The sequence below is a fragment of the Hermetia illucens genome, chromosome 2 (genome assembly GCF_905115235.1).
Source record: "Hermetia illucens chromosome 2, iHerIll2.2.curated.20191125, whole genome shotgun sequence".
Lineage (NCBI taxonomy): Eukaryota > Metazoa > Arthropoda > Insecta > Diptera > Stratiomyidae > Hermetia > Hermetia illucens.
Window position 1 is genome coordinate 186,016,341 of NC_051850.1, and position 19,080 is coordinate 186,035,420.

Here is a 19,080-nt window from a genome sequence, read left to right on the forward strand (position 1 = left end):
ATGAAAGTCTTGGGGGTTTAGCGTGAGTACCTGCCGTGTACGCATAATCCCACGGTCTTCTTCGGACACGGATTGATTTTGGGACCACAATCAGAGCCCCGCAATGCAAGCACAGTGGTCTTGGTTTATACTGAGTGCAGGCTCAGCATTCATGCCAGTCGATGCGAGGCCTATCTAACACCTCTGCCGTAACTAAGGGGTACGGCATCCGAGTTGTACATCGCAACTACACGCTTGAGCCCCGAAGAGCTTTGCCTGCGATGTAGGCATAATCACAACCACCATGAAACTCCCACAAGGGGGCCAACCGCAAATAACCGGGCCGAAAACACATCCTCCAGGAGTTCTCTCGGAGCATATGCCCTCAGAGGGCCGTCCCGGTTCCCATGGTACCAGATAACCTCCGGCGAGGCTTCGTGGCCGAAGCCACTTCAGATGAGTCCCTTGCAGACTCGGGTCTGATCGCCCTCCTCTAGTACGTGGGGACGGAACTCCCCAACCTTGGTGAGGTAATGTGACTTTTTGTAGAAAATGGAGTTCAACAACGAATGTTCGCTCCTATAGTTGTGAAGGTTTGTGTTCATGCGACTGCAACCTGCCCTGAGTTAAAATTGACACTATTGGCTTCTTGCGGCATCTATGTGAGTCAAAAATTGTTCATCGTTTGCACAATAATAGTTTTAAATTTTTCACAAGAAAATTCGTCCTTTACTGTGAATTCTACTGAAGTCTATAAACACAAGCATAGGCCAAAGTGCTAACTCTGGAACGTGAACTGAAGAAGAAAGTATCGATCTCGTGTGGAGATCGCGCACGGCTTCGGAGGAGTTTTAATTTTATATTGTCAGCATTGAGGTCTTTGGTGCAGTCGGGAAGAGCGTGCAACTGCCTGATCCGATTCACCCTCGACTCACAGCAGGCTCAGTGACGGAATTATAAAGCAATAAATTGGAGCTAATTTTCTTTGATTTGAAGACTTCATGTTTCGCAAAACGTGCGGCAGGATCTGCGACCAAGAAGGGTCGTCTTGGGCCATTATAGCGGTCTCCAGCGTCTTGTGCCTTTTTCGAGCATCCCATTGGACTGCGAGTGATGCGCGGTTGTCCGGTGGCGTTTAAAGCCGAAGAATTCGCCCAAATCTGAGAGAATGGCGGACTCAAACTGCATTCCCTGGTCGGTGATTATAATTGCTGGCACATCAAAGCGTGGAATCTACTCTCGACAGATCTCTGCTCAAAATTGTGCAATAATGTCTTTCAGAGGTATACCCCCAGGCCACCGCGTGAAACTATCGATGATTGTGATTCAATACCTGAAACCGTGCGAGTCTCACAAAGGGCCTGTGATGTCGAGGATTGTGTGGATACGCTTGGTGGACCGACGAAACACTCTTACCTCTTTCCTCATATGCTTTGTAGTTTTGCACTTATGGCATGCGATGCACTGTCTGGCCCAAAAATTAATGTCCTTGTTCATAGACGCTTAGAAATACTTCGCGGTGACTAACCAATTCATTGTCCGAAGGCCTAGGTGCGCCTATTGGAAATCGGTCGGAATATATGATCTTGATCCCTTGTCTGAGGTCCTGCAGTATATACTGAATATTGAGTAGAAGATAGGAAGCTCCCTAAATGTTTATTTAGAGTTGGTCCTCAAGCTTTGAAGAACTGCGTTGTCTTTTGACTGACGGTAGCGGGGATTTTGATCTCTGCAACACGTGACAATCAGCAGCTACGTGATCTTTTACATACACGTGTTGAATGTCGGAAATGAACTGGCTGATAAAGCTCAAGTCTCGAAGTTTGCGAGGAGACGCTTTGTCGGATTTTTGTTTTAAAGCAAAAGTGGGTGGGTTATGGTCCGTGACCATTGTGAATGACCTGCCTTCAAGGAAATATCGGAAGTATTTAGTTGCGAGGTACGCCGCGAGTAACTCACAATCATAGTTCCGTTGAGCGGGATTGACCTGTTTGAAGAAGAAGTTCAACGGGTGCTGAGGGAGTACCAGAAACATATTATCTACCAGCTGTTGCTTGGTGGTCTCAAACGCCTGGATAGCCTTTGGGAACCACACAATCAGACGGAAGTCTTCCGTTTTCGGCCGGGAAGGCGTTAAAGATCGATTGATGCTGGGTGGCCTTGGGCAAGAAATGACGATACATAACATGCCCAAAAACAGTTTTCGGAAGTTGGAAGCTCAAAATCGCTTATACCTTGACTGGGTCCGGTAATCAGGTGACCGAGGAATCTCAGCTGCAATTGTAGAAATTTGCACGTTGCAAAATGCACTCGAGGTGTTCTAAATGCTCGGACTCAGAGGAAGACGCGACCAGAACATCATCTAAATATACGGAATAGAAGTTAAGGCTTCGTAGGACAGAGTGGATGAATTTTTGAAAGATTTGCACCGCGTCCAAAAGTCATCCTAGTAAACTTGAAGATTTCGAAAGGTGTGCATAATGTCGTTTTCTGAATGTCTTCGGGAGCTACAGGGATCTGATGACTAAATCCAAGGTCGGAAAAATACGGCAGTTTGCTATAGAGTGTGCAAAATCGTGGATGAGTGGGATGAGATATCGATCTGGAATCGTCTGAGTATTTAGACGTTCGTAGTCGCCAGAAGGCCTCCATTCGCCATTCTTTCTTTCCACGTAACTGCGAGCTTCTGCGTTGGTAACGGATGCACCTTAGAGAAAAAAGGGGGCCAGTAGTGTTGATTTGGTGGTAAATATCATGCTGATGTTGCGATATTTTTGAAGAAATGCTGTAATACGTGCACCGACAACGTGTTTAAAAACGATGAAAAGACTGACTGCACATTAATGAAGGCAAGACGAAGTACATGGTGGCAACGTCAGCGCCAAAAACCAAAGAACAGACAACATCGAATCGCACTGAACCATGAAGATAGGAGACTACAGCTTTGAGACCGTTGAAAAATTTTCCTATCTAGGGTAGAAAATCACAACCGATAACCGCGATGACGATGAAATCCTCGCACGGTTGTTGGCTGTCAACAGAGCCTCTTTGGGCTTACAAAAACTGTTTTGCTGGGTACGTCTTACCATAGGGTCAAAGTTCTTACTGTACAAGACTATGATCTTGCCAGTGCTTATGTATTCCTCGGAGACCTAGGTTCTTAGCAAAAAAAAACTCTTGGCCGCGTTCGAGAGAAGAATCCTACGAATAATTTTCGGCCCCCTACACGGTTGGATTTCAACTGCGTTGACTACGTTACCGTCGAAGGAATAGTTCGATTATTTGGCATCTTCCCACGCTGTATTATATAGAACCTTGATAGTTTTCACCTTTTGCTTGCACGTTGTGTTTATCTTTGATAAAATCCGAGAACTCAATAATTTGGGCTGCACTCAAAATGTTTCACAACCTCCATTCTTTTTTCGGGCCATTTTGAGACATTAACGAGAGATACCTTTGGCCCAAGTCGTTTTCCACCATGGATATTGAAAGAGATCTCATAATCGTTGAACTTTTCCTAAACGGATTCGGCTCTCGATCTTGAGGAGACTTATCCTAACCCTTTATGCTTGGATGTGGTTGATGTCACTACTGCTTTTGACGCCCACTGTTCTCCCTTGGGTCCATCCTTTTGCGCTTCTGTTATGGGTATTCTAGGGTGTGATGTGCTTGGTTTAAACACCTCCGTACCTAAACTGCTTGTAGCTTAGATGCCACAGTGGCCAAGCTGTCCACCACCGGGGCACTGCAGTCGAGGGATATTGATGATCGAGAGTCTGCTTGCCCGCTCTTAAAATTCAAAGCTCCTTAAGCATTTCTTGTCTTAAAATTAATAAAGCTTGCATTGGCCGGGAGAACGGCTGTTAAAACATGAAAAGCTATAGCACAGAGAATAAGGGAGAGTAGAGGAAACGGAATAAAGCCGAGGCAAGTATACGAGTCGCATTCAGGATTCAGAGACAATCAGAGAGAACAATACTAAAATTCAGTACAGGCTATTGCTATTGGTGTTTTTTAAAGTTATGTGTAAAACAAAACCTTATTTAAATCAATTCACTATTTGTCTGTCTGTCTGTCACACACACTTTTCTCCAAAATGGCTAAACCGATTTGACTGAAATTTGGTGAACAGATGGGAACTATGAAATCCCACGCATACGGCGAGTGGAATAAATTGGGGTGGAGTTTAAAGAGGGGCTCTCCATACATGCGATGGGAGATTCAAATTTGTTTTTTTCACCGGATATAGTTATGTAGGGTATCATCGCGACTGATATTAGTTTTGTCGTGAATTGCAAAGTTTGCGAGTGAGGAGTCAAAATGTACGCACTTGTGAGACAGGATGCATTTTCGGAAACTACCCAACCTAAAAATCCGAAAAAAATCAGGGTGGTGCGCTCAGATGAAATTTAGGCCTCAAAATATTTCCCATTCCGATATCTACTCAAATAAACTTACTAATAGTATGTAACCAACTTTTAGAAATTGACTGAAAAACTCCCCTTGATTTCATCCTAGGAGTACTAAATTTTGCATCGACATAGAGGACAGTCTCGTGCACGCATGCCAAATTTCAAGAAAATTCGACTTTTAGTGTCAAAGTTATAGCAGTTCAAATTTATAAATTTCGTGCGAATTTACTGCATCCTAAACCCTACAAATAAGATACTGACGTCATAATAACGAGAATAACATTCGAATGAAATATAAGGCCTACAAATAAGTTCTGTCGGTTTTTTCTTTAAATTTGAAGCTTTATTGTGAAAAATTGGTTATACATTCATTGTTCAAAGTATTGCCCATCGTTAACCACAACTTTATTCCATCTTTCAGACAATTCATAGATATCATCGCGCCAAAAATTGGCCTGCTTGGCCGCTATCCACTCATCGAGCCATTTTTTGAGTTCGTCGTAATTGGAGAAGTGCTGGACAGCCAAGCCATGCTGCATCGACCGATCAGAAGGAGCAATGTCTGGAGAGTACAGCGGGTGGGGTAGGACTTCCCATTTCAACGTTTCTAGATATGTTTTAACGGGCTGTGCAACATGTGGACGAGCATTGCCATGTTGCAAAATAACTTTATCATGCCTTTGCTGGTATTGCGGCCGTTTTTTCTTGAGTTCGCTGCTCAAACGCATCATTCGACGTCGGTAGAGTTTGCCCGTGACCGTTTCGTTCGGTTTTAGCAGCTCATAGTATACCACACCCAGCTGGTCCTACCATATATACAGCATGATCTTCTCACCATGAATATTCGCTTTGGTCGTCGATGATGAGGCATGGCCGGGGTATCCCCACGTTGCCCGACGCTTGGGATTATCGTAATGGATCCACTTTTCATCGCCAGTAACTATTCGATGCAGAAAACCCTTCCTTTCTTGTCGTTGGAGCAGATGTTCGCACGTGAAAAAACGGCGTTCGACGTCTCTTGGCTTCAGTTCATACGGAACCCAATTGCCGACCTTTCGGATCATTCCCGTTGCTTTTAAACGGTTGGAAATGGCTTGCTGAGTGACTCCAAGTGTTTTTCCAAGTTCTTCTTCCGTTTGCGATGGATCTTGGTCGAGCAATGCCTCTAATTCTTCATCTTCAAAAATTGTTGGCCGTCCGGCGCGCTCTTCGTCTTCCAAGTCAAAATTGCCACTTTTAAACCGTCCAAACCACCTCTGACACGTTCGTTCAGATAGAGCATGGTCACCATAAACTTCCACCAAAATGCGATGATTTTCGGTTGCTTTTTTCTTCATATTGAAATAATGAAGTAGAATTTCCCGCAAAAACACATTATTTGGTACAAAATTGGCCATTTTCGTTGATGAAAAAAGTATTGTTGTTTACACTTCAATTAAATAATTTATACTGACGTTTGTGCCTATTGACAGTAGCTTTCCGATGAATGATTGCAAATGTGGATCAATGGAATAAAAAACAAGCTACGCCATCTATTGTGAAAACCGACAGAACTTATTTGTAGACCTTATATTAAAATTTCATTCATAAATCTAGTTCTCCCCAGCCCTTTTAAGGTTTTGTTTGCAAAACAAAACCTTATTAAAATCGGTTCAATGTCTGTCTGTCTGTCACACACACTTTTCTCAGAAACGGCCATACTGATTGACACGAACTTTGGTGAGAAGGTGGGAACTGTGAACGCCCAGACATGCAGTGAGTGATATCCTTCTACGTTGAGATTTAGGGGAGTCCCCAGACATGTAGAAGGGGGGTGTCGGGCTTTCCGACTTGTTATATCTGTTGTAAGTTAAATTCTTCGCATTTGTTAATAATATTAAACTCAGAGTGTGAAGCGTATGAGGTTGACTATTATTAATACAGGGGGTTTTACCTCAAATGATTTATTTAAATTCTAAAAAATAGAGTGCAATGGAATTTTTAACTATGTGACACGGAGCTGTCATCCACTCGTCGCTCCTCACATCTTCTTCTTTTTCTTCAGCTTTTGTCCCATTCACAAGCGCGTTCGGCTCATCGTGATCGGTTTCGTCATTTTATTTTATTAAACGCCTGATCTGGATGTAATCGCGAGGCTTTCCCCATCAAGCGTATCAAGCCGGCCTTTTGGTCGCTTACCGCTGACTTCGATGTTCAGACCAATATTAGCAAGTGAATTCTCGTTAGCGCGAAGTACGTGACCACACCATCGACGACGCCTCTCTCGCAGTTTTTCCACGATCGATGCAACCCCATATCGATCGCGGATATCCTCATTTCGGACGTAATTAAAGCGTGTCACGTCATCAGTACAATGCAACATCTTCTTCTCCATTACCGCAAGACGCCGTTCATTGTCTTTTCTAGTCGGCCAACACTCAGAACTATAGAGGATGAAAGGACTGAAAACATTGCGGTAAATTTTAGATTTGAGACGTTCGCTGATACGTCGATCACAAACAACATCAGTTAGGGAACGCCACAACGCGCGAAGCATTTTCCTTACGCAGTTCTCTATTGGCCGATAGTATTGACACGAGATATTTAAATCGCTCATTTCTGGGCAGGTCAGGGCCGCTAACAGAACTGAGCGATTTAAAGATCTCCCGTCAATAGAGAGCTACGAGATATTTAAATCGCTCATTTCTGGGCAGGTCAGGGCCGCTGACAGAACTGAGCGATATAAATATTTCAATGGAGAGCTGCGTTATGCTCTTCACATAGGGAAACAGAAAACCTTTTATACCTGAAGCGTCCCGCTTCCGGTTTCCCGATTTGTTTATAGTATCTATTGGTTGTTCATTTTATCGTTTCAATTGTCATTTTTATTAGTCAGGTATTTTTCATAGCAAAGTACGAATTGTAGTTCAATGATTCACGAAACAAAAAATATATACATTGGACATTAATCATCGTTTTGAACTAATTACGGTTATGCCATAGTTATTTAGCTAGCACATGATTATCAATTGCTCCTATAAACATACAACACAATCGAATAATTCCAATGAAATCCTTGGGACATCCAAAATAGGTACACAATGTTCAACACAAATGTAAATAAGGAAAATATCGATTCTGACAATTGGTTCGAATTTATACAGATTAAAATTAAATCTGCCACATTTATAACATGGAGCCATTGTTATTTGTTATCTTATAATTCTCCAAAACAGTGAATCACTTTCCCCCCATTAAAATCTTCGCGTCTTCACTAAATCTTATCTAATTCAGATTATTTATTTCAGACATGTTTTGTACGCGATTGTTTTCATCGAATTTTGATAGATTCAACGGACAAGTGCACTTTTTGAACATTGAAAACATCCATCCATGAAAGCAAATGCTTTGAAAAAGTGGGGAGCACATGTTTGCAATAGATAATAAAATTATTTACTTACAATTGACTTGATGTACCGCTTCAGGTATATTGCAACGGAATATATGACACTGATAAACTCGAAATTCAGGCGTATCTCCATGTGACCAAGTGAATGCAAAGCAAGCTTCCTGCTTACTACCAGCTTGGCCAGGTTCACAGTAGAGGATTCGATGAATTTCATAGCTTGCAATTATTGAGCTAGTTTCGGCGTCATAGAGGCTGTAGGAATCGGAATAAATTTTCATGTCTTTAGATTCAAAAAGGATATTGTAAATCAGAGAATTGAGAATTGGAATTCCACTTACATGACACATCCTTCTGAGTTGCTGGGTATGCTAACCGAAACTTTCAGTCCTGCTGAAGCTGAGCCACTATTTAGCTCTGCCATGTTCCGTTGAATTTCAGTACTGGATTTCGGGGAGTTGATATTTGATGCTCCCAAATATGTAACACCCGAAAATATTGTACATCCTTGATCAATTTCCGATACTGAAATCAGGTGAACTACAGTGGCCAAATCACTTTTTGTATGTTCAAATACGGAATACTTACATTCCTCATCCGTGTCACTCTTCTCGGGCTTCATGTCATCTTGTTTTTCGGTGCTGATTGGACTCATGTCCATGCAATCGTAGAAAACTGACTGTCCAACTTTGTTTACGTCTGGTGTTGAAACATCACTAGGCGATAGTAGGTCGCTTGCAGGTGGCTTGGTACGAATTTTACAATCGGGGACATCAAATGAAGATAGGGTAATCGATTGTTGCGCTGTAGATGTTGATGGTATTGAAAGATTTTTATTATCTCGTGATTGAGCTGGAAGAAGACAGTGAACAAATAAGTGGGGCGAGAATATGATGCTTTTGGATAAACAGTAAAATAATGTAAACAAATTTAGTTATATCCCAGAACGGAAACTCGTTACTGTTTCGGAAGTAAAACGATTGAACGAAGCAGAGACTATTACACGCTGCCCATAATTCCACTATTCCAAAGCACAGAAATTGAATTGCATGGAAATTGGACCTCACGATCAATTACCTCTTATTGACTTTTATTAATAGAACAAAACTGAATGCAGAAAAGTTCGAATGGGCGTTCAACATTCGAGTTTTCTTATCTTATAGTAACATAAAAGCAAACACAATCAACAGTAATTCTCCCGACGCTCAGAAATAGATCCCTTGGCTAGAGCACATACTCTTATCAACGTCTCAACGGAGACCCAATTGAATATACTATTTTACACGTTAATCAATATGATGAAGAGTGAGTTCTATTTTACCGAAAATATTTAATTTCTCAAAAATAACAAATAAGCAACGCATCTTGGTAGTCAGCTACCAACTTTGAAAATTCACTGCACAACTTGAACTGACCATTTAAATGTCCAATCAATTGATATGTGGGTTGAATGCAAGTTTTAAGTAATTTACTCGGCTATATTTTACCATATTGAAGTGTCTCATAGTTTGTAATTTTTTGGAGCAAGATAAGCGAACAATAGTGGCTCAACTGTTGAGATATATTTGATGTTTTGGTGTTATGTTTTTTCAACTGTTTTTCGTTGTTATGGGGCGAAAATGTGATACCCGCGGTTATGTAAGTTCTGCCAGCTGAATTTATCTGCAGTATTGCTACAGCTGCCCATCGGAAAAGCTTCTGATTCAATGGAGTAACCCCTTTTCCTTCTCCTTTTTTATGGCGCTAAATTTTGTGTTTACCAACAAGCACTAAGCTGATAACTATTTTTAGTTTGCAGATTTGACGCATTGCATGTATCAACAGAAAATGTGAAGGACAAAACATAGTTGCCACTAGGGCATGCTTACAACGAGTAACCGTGTATCTTTTCACTGTCAGGTAAGCTACAAACAAGGTTCTATCTAATTCGTCACTTTCTATCGAAAACCTCTTTGCCATTATGGATCACTATTTGATTTTAAACAAGCTTCGATAATAAAATAAAATCAACAAAACCACTTCACCGCGTAATTGTGAGGTAACCGCCGATGCATGATAAAAGAACTAAAATGTTTTCTATTACATTAGTCAAGCGCCACCTAAAGTTTTGCATGAGCTTTGTGGGGGTTTTTGTTACATTTTGTATTCTAACGATCATTTCGCTCATTAAAAAATTTTTTTTTGATAAAAATGAAATGTGGCGAAGCTAACTAATTTGACAGTAAACACATTTGGTGAATGATAAAATGTGTAGTTTTTATGTTAGTATGGAATTAGTATTCTGATATGTCGTCTCTCTCATTTGTGGAAACGTGACGGGGAACATAAATTGTTGCATTGAAAGTTAACATTTATCTTTATGTTCTTATCAACAATCTCAGACAATTTGCTTCATGCTGAAAGCACAAAGTTTTATTCGAAAACCTCAATAGTTGGAAATGTTATTGAAGTTCAAAAGGGGGTGAAAATTCGTTCCTTACAATAAAAATCTGAAGGATGCTAAGATTGGGGATTTTTTCCAATAACATGGATGATCTTTTTCTTCAGCCTTTGTCCCGTTCACAAGCGGGGTCGGCTCGTCGTGATCGGCTTCGCCATTTGGCTCTATCGAATGCCTGATCTGGGTGCAATCTCGAGGCTTTCAAATCCCCATCCAGCGTATCAAGCCACCGTTGCTTAGGTCTGCCTTTTGGTCGTTTACCATCGACTTCGATGTTCAGACCAATCTTGGCAAGTGAATTCTCGTTTGCACGAATTGCGTGACCATACCATCGAAGACGCCTCTCTCGCAACTTTTCCACGATCGGTGCAACCCCATAACGATCGCGGATATCCTCATTTCGGATGTGATCTAAACGTGTGACGCCACTAGTCCAACGTAGCATCTTCGTCTCCATTACCGCAAGACGCCGTTCATTGTCTTTTATGGTCAGCCAACACTCAGAACCATAGAGAGCGACTGGACGGACGACATTGCGGTAAATTTTAGATTTGAGACGTTCGTTGACACGTCGATCACAAAGGACACCAGTTGTGGAACGCCACTTCATTCAGGTTGCGTTAATGCGTGAAGCAATTTCATAACGCAGCTCTCCATTGGCTGATAGCGTTGACCCGTGGTATTTAAATCGCTCAGTTCTGGGCAGATCACTGCCGCTGACAATGATTGTGCCTGTTTCATGGGGATCGGTCGTCAAAAATTTAGTTTTGTCAAGATTCAATCTGGGACCGTGTTGCATGAGGCGATCATTCCATTTTTGAACAAGTTGCTCGAGATCATTTTTGCTATCAGATGCTAGGAAAACATCATCTGCATAAAGCAGTGTATAGGGCGCTGGACGTTGGATATCCCGTGCGACGGTGCCCATAACAAGAACAAAGAGGAGTGAAAGAATGTGAAATGATACTAAAAATTACAATTTTTTAATATATTCACCCTTGACACCAATACATTCTGCAATCCTTTTCTCATTTTCGGGAACGAATAGTAATAATTCAGGATGATCCAGTATTCTTAACCTTAGTTTTTGAAAGGATCTCATCGCAACGCATGCGTGCACAGGCGCGTTATTGTACAAAAGCCTTTTGCCCTTCACATCGTTGAGTAGCCCAGCGTAGTATTCCACGGTTACGGGGTCAACTACTTTTTGTTTGTAGTCAACTGTAGCTATGAGTTTACCAGATGACTGGGGCACCTTGACAATCTTTGGGAGTGCCCTGCACCTATGTGGTCTTGTTTGGACTCAGCTTTGTAATGATAATTCCAAGTTTCACCTCTAGTAACAATCTAGCTCAAAATATTTTTTGCTGTTTTTGCTACAAAGTTTCGAAAATTCTTGACAACACTCGCCGCAGGTTCTGTCGTGGTGTCAGCAGTTTTGGTGTCCATGTTCCGCAGTAGGAACGTAGGATTTTCGATTGTAGGTGATACTCTAATCAATCATGCAAGCAGTTTCTTGTTTGAATGGGTATATTCTAAGTTTTCCCCTCAGGGGTCGTCAGCGACCTTTAAGGGGTCGCTTACGATACGTGTGTCCGGATAGCTGAGTGGTTAGAGCACAAGGCTGTCATACGGAAGGTCGGGGTTCAAATCTCGCTGGCGGCAGTGGGATTTGTATCGTGATTTGACGTCGGATACCAGTCGACTCAGCTGTGAATGAGTCAGGGTAATAATCTCGGGCGAGCGCAATGCTGACCACATTGTCTCCTAGTTTACCGTTACGGTCTTGAATGAAGTGCTCTAACACACTTCAAGGCCCTGATCCAATATGGATTGTTGTGCCAACGATTATTATTATTATTACGATACGTGGTGTGACCCCCCGAGGTGCCCGAGTGAGTAGTTCTGACCTCCTAGTTGGCAGTATACCTGCGTCCTGGGTAGTAGCCTTGAGAAAGTCTCTCGGTGAAGAGCGAACCGCGAATGACCGGAGTCGTCGACAGCTCTGTCGACGTCGATGGGGTGATGTGAGCCTAGCTTTGCCAAGTTGTGACATGTATCAGGAGCCAACCCCTTCGGGACCCTGGTCGGATAGTATGCATTGAACCGGTGTTAGTAGATCGCGTTGCCCCGAGCGAGCGCTGATTCTTCCTCCAGGCTTCAGGGAACTGAGGTAGGGGCTGTGTCCCCTTGCACATGATGCGCTAGTGAGTTTTGCATGGAGAATAAAACAAAACCAACAAAAAAATCGACGAAATATCAGGGAAGGAGGAGGAGCTGAGTTCGTTTGAGCGCAACACAAAAATGGGTCGTTCACCGCAGCGATCAGCGAACGAGGCAGCGAGGACTGACACACTCGATGTGACACCGGGGCGCCCAATTAAAGAGGAAGCCTTATCAAGTCGCGCCGCTGCTGGTGCGGGGAAGGAAACTCCAATTTCCGGTAGTGCCCCTGTTCTGGAAAAAAGCCCAGTCAGAATAGCTAGTCCTGAGCAGGTAGATTCGGACAGGAACCGAATAGAAGTGCAGTCGACCGTCCTAGCTAGAACCGAAGTGGAAATGATCATCAGTGTGGTCGGCAACATTCCTCCAGAGAAACGTTAGCAAAGGCATCAAAAACGGGCTGATGGAACAGCCGCACTCTCCGCTGAGAACGCTGCTTGCGCCAAACGGACCGCAGATAGCCAGTGGGCTAGTTAAAGTATCAAAGGAAATTGGGGAAAAAGCGGAAAGAGGACGACGTGCCTGAAGGTTACTTTATCAAAGTAGTTTCCAGGGCCCAAAAAAAGAAAGCGAAGAAAGATAAACGGAAACAACTGATCACGCTGCAAGAAACCTCTGTCCAAAGACAAGCAAACCAAAAGCCAGAAAAGTCGAGGCAACGAAGAAGGAATAGACCGTCGACTCTGTTCATTAAGCCGACGGAAGGCAAGGCACAAGACTGTCGTACGGAAGGTGGCGGTGCAAATCTCGCTGGCGACAGTGGGATATGAATCGTGATTTGACGTCGGATACCAGTCAACTCAGATGTGAATGAGTATCTGAGTCAAATCTGGGTAATAATCTCGGCCAAGCGTAATGCTGACCACATTGCCTCCTACAGTGTACTGTAGTGTACCGTTACGGTCTTGAATGAAATGCTCTAACACACTTCAAGGCGTTGATCCCATATGGATTGTAGCGCCAACGATTATTATTATTATTATAAGGCAAGGCATTTGCGGGACTCCTTAGTGAAATCCGCTACAGGACGAAACCCGAAGACAACGGAGCAGAGGTATTTTCCATACGGAAAACGAGGGGTGGCGGAGTCCTCGTACGTTCTGCGAACCGGTCAATTGGCTATCGGGGGAGAAGGCTCTTGTTTCTAGCCTTCTAGCCCATGTGCTCTCTAGAAATCCGGGACCTTGACTGCCTCACAGAAAAGGTCGAAGTGGAGGAGGCGATAAAGCGTGAATATCCAGAGGTAACCAATTTCCGGATAGATATTACCTCTTTAAATGCGTGAGGTCAAAATCTCCCCATGGTGGAAATCCCTGAGCAATATGCGAGGAATCTACGTAGCAGCGGTAAAATCAAAATTGGATGAGCCTCCACCAAGTGCTACATGTGTCTGGACTATGGATACACGTCAGCAGCTTGCAAGGGACCGGACAGGAGAATAACATGCCGGAGATGCGGCCAGGTAAGTCACCAAGCGAAGACCTGCAATGAAAGCGAAAGTTGCATTCACTGCAGGGTTCGAGGCGCGTCTGGTGTGAGCGTCGCTCACGGTGTGCAATCTTTAGGGCGGAACTGGAAAGGGCTAGGGCGCGAATGGCATGATTCGCATTTTACAAATTAACATGTACCGGAGTGAAACCGCTCACCAGTTGCTAGTGGAGTTCGGTACGGAGGTAAATGCTGATCTAGTGCTAATCCGCGAGCAATACCGAAACAGGGACCCGGTTTCATGACATTTCAACTCATCGGGCATCCCCGCTATCTGGGTTCGGGGCGACGTTCGACTTTGTGTTCTTGCCCAAGGCCGAGAGAATGGGTTCGCCTGGATTCAGTGTTTAGGGATAACGTTTTTTAGCGTTTACTTGACGCCGAATGAAACCATGCCGGACTTTGGTCGGCGGATTGATGCTCTAGAGGATGCCGTTTCACTTTTGCGTCGGAATATCTGGCATCATCGGTCGACGGGTGGCGAGTCCTGGAAAATTTCTCAGCAAGTGATTACCAGTAAATCGCGTTCTTGCTGGCGAGCACTAACGCGACGCTTCACCTGCCTGTAAAATGTCGCGAGGGTGAACATCGGGAAGTTCGTCGAAGCTCTTGGAGCAGGCAGAGCCGTTTTGGAGGGTGCTCCGAAGGGTGATAGCGTCGCACCTGACACCGTCGTAAATTCAGAGATGAACCTGATAACGACGGCGTGTGAGACTTCCATGCCCCGGAGGGGCCTCTGTCGTAACAAGCCTTCTATATACGGGTGGGCGGCAAAAATTATCGACCTATAGAAGAAGTGTCATAAGCTCTGCCGTTTGGGACAACGTTTACACGCCAACGAGGGGGCATGCGCCATAAAGGCACAGTACAGATTAGCAAAAAGAAAATTCCGCAGCACGATAAATAAAAGCAAAGCTCGGGCATAATCTGGTCAACGAGGTGAATGAGGACCCCTGGGGACTTGACTATAAGCTTGTTACCCGGAAAATCGGGGCTCTGGGGAAATACTGACCAGATGGCCGCATTGTACGGGCATTATTTCTCTGACAACCCGTACAGGGTTGGTGACAATAGCGCGGAAAGCGTCGCGGATTGCCCCCTTTTCACAATGGGAGAACTCGAGAAACTCGAGGTTGAGAAACTCAGCTAATAGAATCTTTATCAAATCAAGCTCCATTCTTCGTTCTTTTTTTCATATCCGATAATCTCTGTTGATAAATTCAGACATTTTAGCTGTTTTGCAGAATTGAGCATGCGTGGGTGGTAAGAGCTTCTACTGTGCATGGCAGGTACTCTCATGTAGAACTGTTAAAGTGTTATGTTAAAATATAATTTGAAAAATACTGCTTCGCAATGACTCTTTTTGCTTTATTGGGTTATAACGCTCGTTGATTATATTTTTTCATTTATCTACACAATACAACAATTTTATGGATTCCTACATCAACTTACCATTTTTCTCTTTCTGTCCATCAAGTTCCTGTATGACTTCCGTCAAGTCTTTTTTTAAATCCAACAAATCACCATTGTTGGCAATATTGAGAGTTGGTGATTTCGACACTTTATCCATCTCAAGTGGCCCTTCCGGTACAATTTCGTATTCACCGCTGGTTGTCAAGGAGTCGGATGATTCTATGCTTACATTATCATCCATAATCTTACGTGTTGTTGTGAGATGGTTTTATCTCCGCAAGAGAGAAATTAATTTGTTAAGTCAATATTACTGTATCGTAGTGGCTTGAAAATTGTCAAACTTCAATAGAGATGCTGTTATTTTGCTGGTTGTGACTTGAGATCAAGTAATGATGAGAACTGCGATATCATTTTGTGATGTTCGACTTTGATATAGCCTGGAATGATGAGAAATAGTTGAAGATTATTTGATGTTGAATGATCGTAAGGGATAAGGAATAGTCGACGAGTATGAATATTTAGTATATGTTTTTGTTTGTTTGTTTGTATGCTTGCTTTCAAGAAATTCTTCGACCAAACGGAATATAGGTAAACATTTGAGCGTTTCCACATGCTGCTTTCATTTGACACAACATGAAATATAAACGTTGAAAACACTCAGCTGGCAGGTACCACCTTATGCAGCATCGATGGATTACGCACTCGCTGAAATTCAACACAAATCCATAATACTTATTGCAGGCAAGGAGTTTCACAAGATTTCTAGTTAACATACTGTAACGGACAGACGATCCTTGTACACAGAAAACAAGTCGGCAAACCGGAAGCTTGACCCTTCAGGTATAAAAGATTTTGTGTTTCCCTATGTGAGGAGCATAACGTAGTTCTCCATTGACTGATAGCATTGACTCGAGATATTTAGATCGCTCAGTTTTGTCAATGGCAATAACCTGCCCAGAACTGAGTGATTTAAATATCTCGGGTTAATGCTATCAGCCAATGGAGAACTGCATAGACAGACTGAGGGCATAGTGGTCGGAGTGAGCTCCCAGTGAGCAGCAGGTAGTGACACATGCTGAGTGATTGGGCGAGATTATAAAGCCGTCTAGGAAGGAGGACTCTCGTAGAAAGGACGATATTCTCGCGTTAATGACATCCGTGGTAAGGAATGGGCCTGACTGGAACCAGTTGAAGAGAACTTTGCAGTTTTCAATGTTAACTGAGTCGTCCCAAGTTATATGCCTAGCGTTGCCACTCTGGAGCAAAGCGTCGAAAGTGGCTGCGGTTTCCCGAAGTTCGAACTGAATAGGAGTCACGTGGCGACCTGTACCGCCCGAGAAGTAGGGAGAGCCGATTAGAGCCGCCGCCCTTGACAGGTAGTCTGATCACTGCTTGCTGTTTGATGCAAGTGCATCCGAAGAGATGATATTTGCACTTAGTCCCACTCTGCACGTGTCATTGCGGAAAGTGATGTACCCGGGAACAAGAAGTTTAACGTTGCGAGCTTTCCCAAGTCTAGTTTCGTTTAGGAAGTCAAATTTTGGGGTCAGTTTCCTCGAGGAGCTTGAGAAGAGCGACACATTTGTCGTTTGAAATGAGCGAATTAGCGTAAAGTGTGAGCACCTTCATTTTGGTCGCCTGGCAATTTAAAGAGGAATTGTAAGTATGCTTCGGGTTTATCTTTAGACGAGGTAGCTGTAATAGAAGTCAGCGATTGTGTTCCAGAGGGAGGAGAATGGCAGGTTGAAAAGGGACCTGGCTTCCATGAAGGAGTCAGTGAGGGAGGAGTGATCCAATTGGAATGCGGCAGAAGAGTTTTTCTAGGGAGAGGGGCGAGTAGAGCGGGAGTGCGGGACACTTTTCGCTCTCTCTTTACGTTGGATTGATTCCAACCTACGGGGACGTTTGGAGAAATGAGTGGGTGATCCAGTTGACCACAGTTTGCCCATTGTTGCGTTGTCTTCGACAATGGAACGAGGGCAGTTCCTAGAGGCATGTGGCCCCGCGCATTTGACACATCTTGGGTCGTAGCCGTAATTTGAAGAAACGTAGTCAAATTGTTGGCAGTTAAAGCAATGAGTGGCATCTCTTTTCCTGGGTTTCTCAGTTATCAGAAGAGTATTCGTGAGGTGAAATTCCTCTGAGAATGAGGGTTAGCTTCCTCTCCTCTTTAAGGGTGAAGGAATCACCTTATAGTTTGAAGGCCTCGATTAAATTGACGGGCCACTTGCGAGTGTTAGGACAATTGAGCCGGACTTTAAGCCTGTCGTCCGGCAGATTAGTAATTTCGCATTCAAAAGTTTTGTCTATCTTCTTAATAACTAGGCTCAGTTCCCTGGCAGTTAAGCCGGACGGAATATCGGCGGGAGAAAATGAATTTTACTATTATCCTTAACTACCGGTGGTCTGGCCAAATCGGCAGATTTTGAAGTTCCGGAACTTGCGTTAGTCGCTTCGGGGCGATGCTCATTGTCTGAGAGAAGATAGTAACGCTTTTTGATCGCTGGGGCCTCAGTGTCCGGCATACCTAAAATCGTTTGTTTTGCTTGAAGGCAGACTTACCTGAGGCAAGTTTGAATTCGTTTTGAAGTACTTGAATTTGATTGAGAAATTAACTTCACCGTTGCGAGCTTCCGGCTTTTCCTCAAGAAGAAAGAGGAGTTGTGTGGTGATGTTAGAAGTGCCCTGTCCATGGGCGGCGATGATATATGCTGGTTCCGCGTCCTTTACAAGCTGTGGTTTAGCGTCCCTCGAGTCCCAAGCGCAAGCGAGACTAATCGGCAGAACGAACCGCTCGCTTTGGCGGACACAAGCGAACAGTACCTACCGCGTAATAACTCCCGTTACCCTCCTTGCAAGGAACGTAACACGATTTACAAGTGCAAAGAAAGAGACTCAAGGAAGGTCGTTGCTCCTTAAGAGCGTCAACATATACTCAGGATGCAGATAGATTGCATGATTTATCGGCATCTTAAAGCCTTAACGGAACTGAAAGCATTATGAGTCAGATATTTTTTTTTAGCTAGCTTCTACGCAGGCATGTGGGCTTTCCCTGCTACCCACATCAGATTGGGAAGGTACGATTTCCTCACGGTGTATTCTGCAGTACAGTGGTGCATGACACCGATCACATCTTTTTTCTTATGGAAGTTGGGATTGAGTTCACCGGCAACTTTATGCATATACGGGGCAGCGCGCGACAATAGTTGTAAGAAATTGAGGTAATAAAAACTTGTTGTTTTTCTTGTTTGCACTGATGAAGGGAACAAGTGGTTCCCGAAATATCGGTATTTGCAAGAATAAATACCCACACCAACGAAAAAGAAACAACAAGTTTTTATTACCTCAATTAATTAATCGTTGGAAACACCGCATAATTTCACTCTGAGTTGTAAGAAATTTGGTGAGGATCGTTGATAGGTGGTCCCGCTTTGTGCATTATGTTCAGTCTCTGGTTGCGTACGTAACAGAGTTGGCGACCAACGTGTGGCCCGAAAGATGGCATTTCCGCTATTTTTTGGAGTTTGCATCCACCAGGATGGTTAGTATTAGGATCAAAGCTTCGTTCGTTTGTGAATATTCTAATGCCTAAACGAACTTAGGAGGATTTTGTTCACTAGGTGAACATCCTCTTGTAAGTCTGAGCTTGGCGCTCGAAACAGGAATCTTCACCGGATTCCTCTGCATAGCCGGCTGAAACTGTTACCAAAGTGCCTGAGTGGAGGATGTAGAAAGAAGTA

General features: G+C 43.6%; 1 protein-coding gene and 1 long non-coding RNA gene across 7 annotated transcripts in view; one reads left to right on the plus strand and one right to left on the minus strand.

Annotated features, from left to right (window-relative positions):
* LOC119650435 (rab GTPase-activating protein 1-like) overlaps positions 1 to 19,080 on the minus strand; it is a 48,137-nt gene that overhangs the window by 25,645 nt on the left and 3,412 nt on the right. Inside the window, exons 2-5 of one of the 5 annotated variants that reach the window (XM_038053256.1) lie at positions 15,380 to 15,777; positions 8,365 to 8,628; positions 8,118 to 8,316; positions 7,832 to 8,031 (exon numbers count right to left, since the gene is read on the minus strand). In XM_038053256.1, coding sequence (XP_037909184.1) covers positions 7,832 to 8,031; positions 8,118 to 8,316; positions 8,365 to 8,628; positions 15,380 to 15,581 — 865 coding nt within the window. In that variant the 5' untranslated portion in view covers positions 15,582 to 15,777. Of the gene's footprint in view, positions 1 to 7,831; positions 8,032 to 8,117; positions 8,317 to 8,364; positions 8,629 to 8,853; positions 9,021 to 9,097; positions 9,282 to 9,644; positions 9,832 to 15,379; positions 15,778 to 19,080 lie in introns of those variants that run through there. The other 4 variants (XM_038053257.1, XM_038053259.1, XM_038053260.1 and 1 more) reach the window with 4 other exon arrangements.
* Positions 9,277 to 19,080, plus strand: part of LOC119650437 — a 39,187-nt gene continuing 29,383 nt past the window's right edge. For both annotated transcript variants that reach the window (XR_005249282.1, XR_005249281.1), the window contains exons 1-2: positions 9,277 to 9,414; positions 9,568 to 9,675. This is a non-coding gene — a long non-coding RNA (uncharacterized LOC119650437). The remainder of the gene's footprint in view (positions 9,415 to 9,567; positions 9,676 to 19,080) is intronic.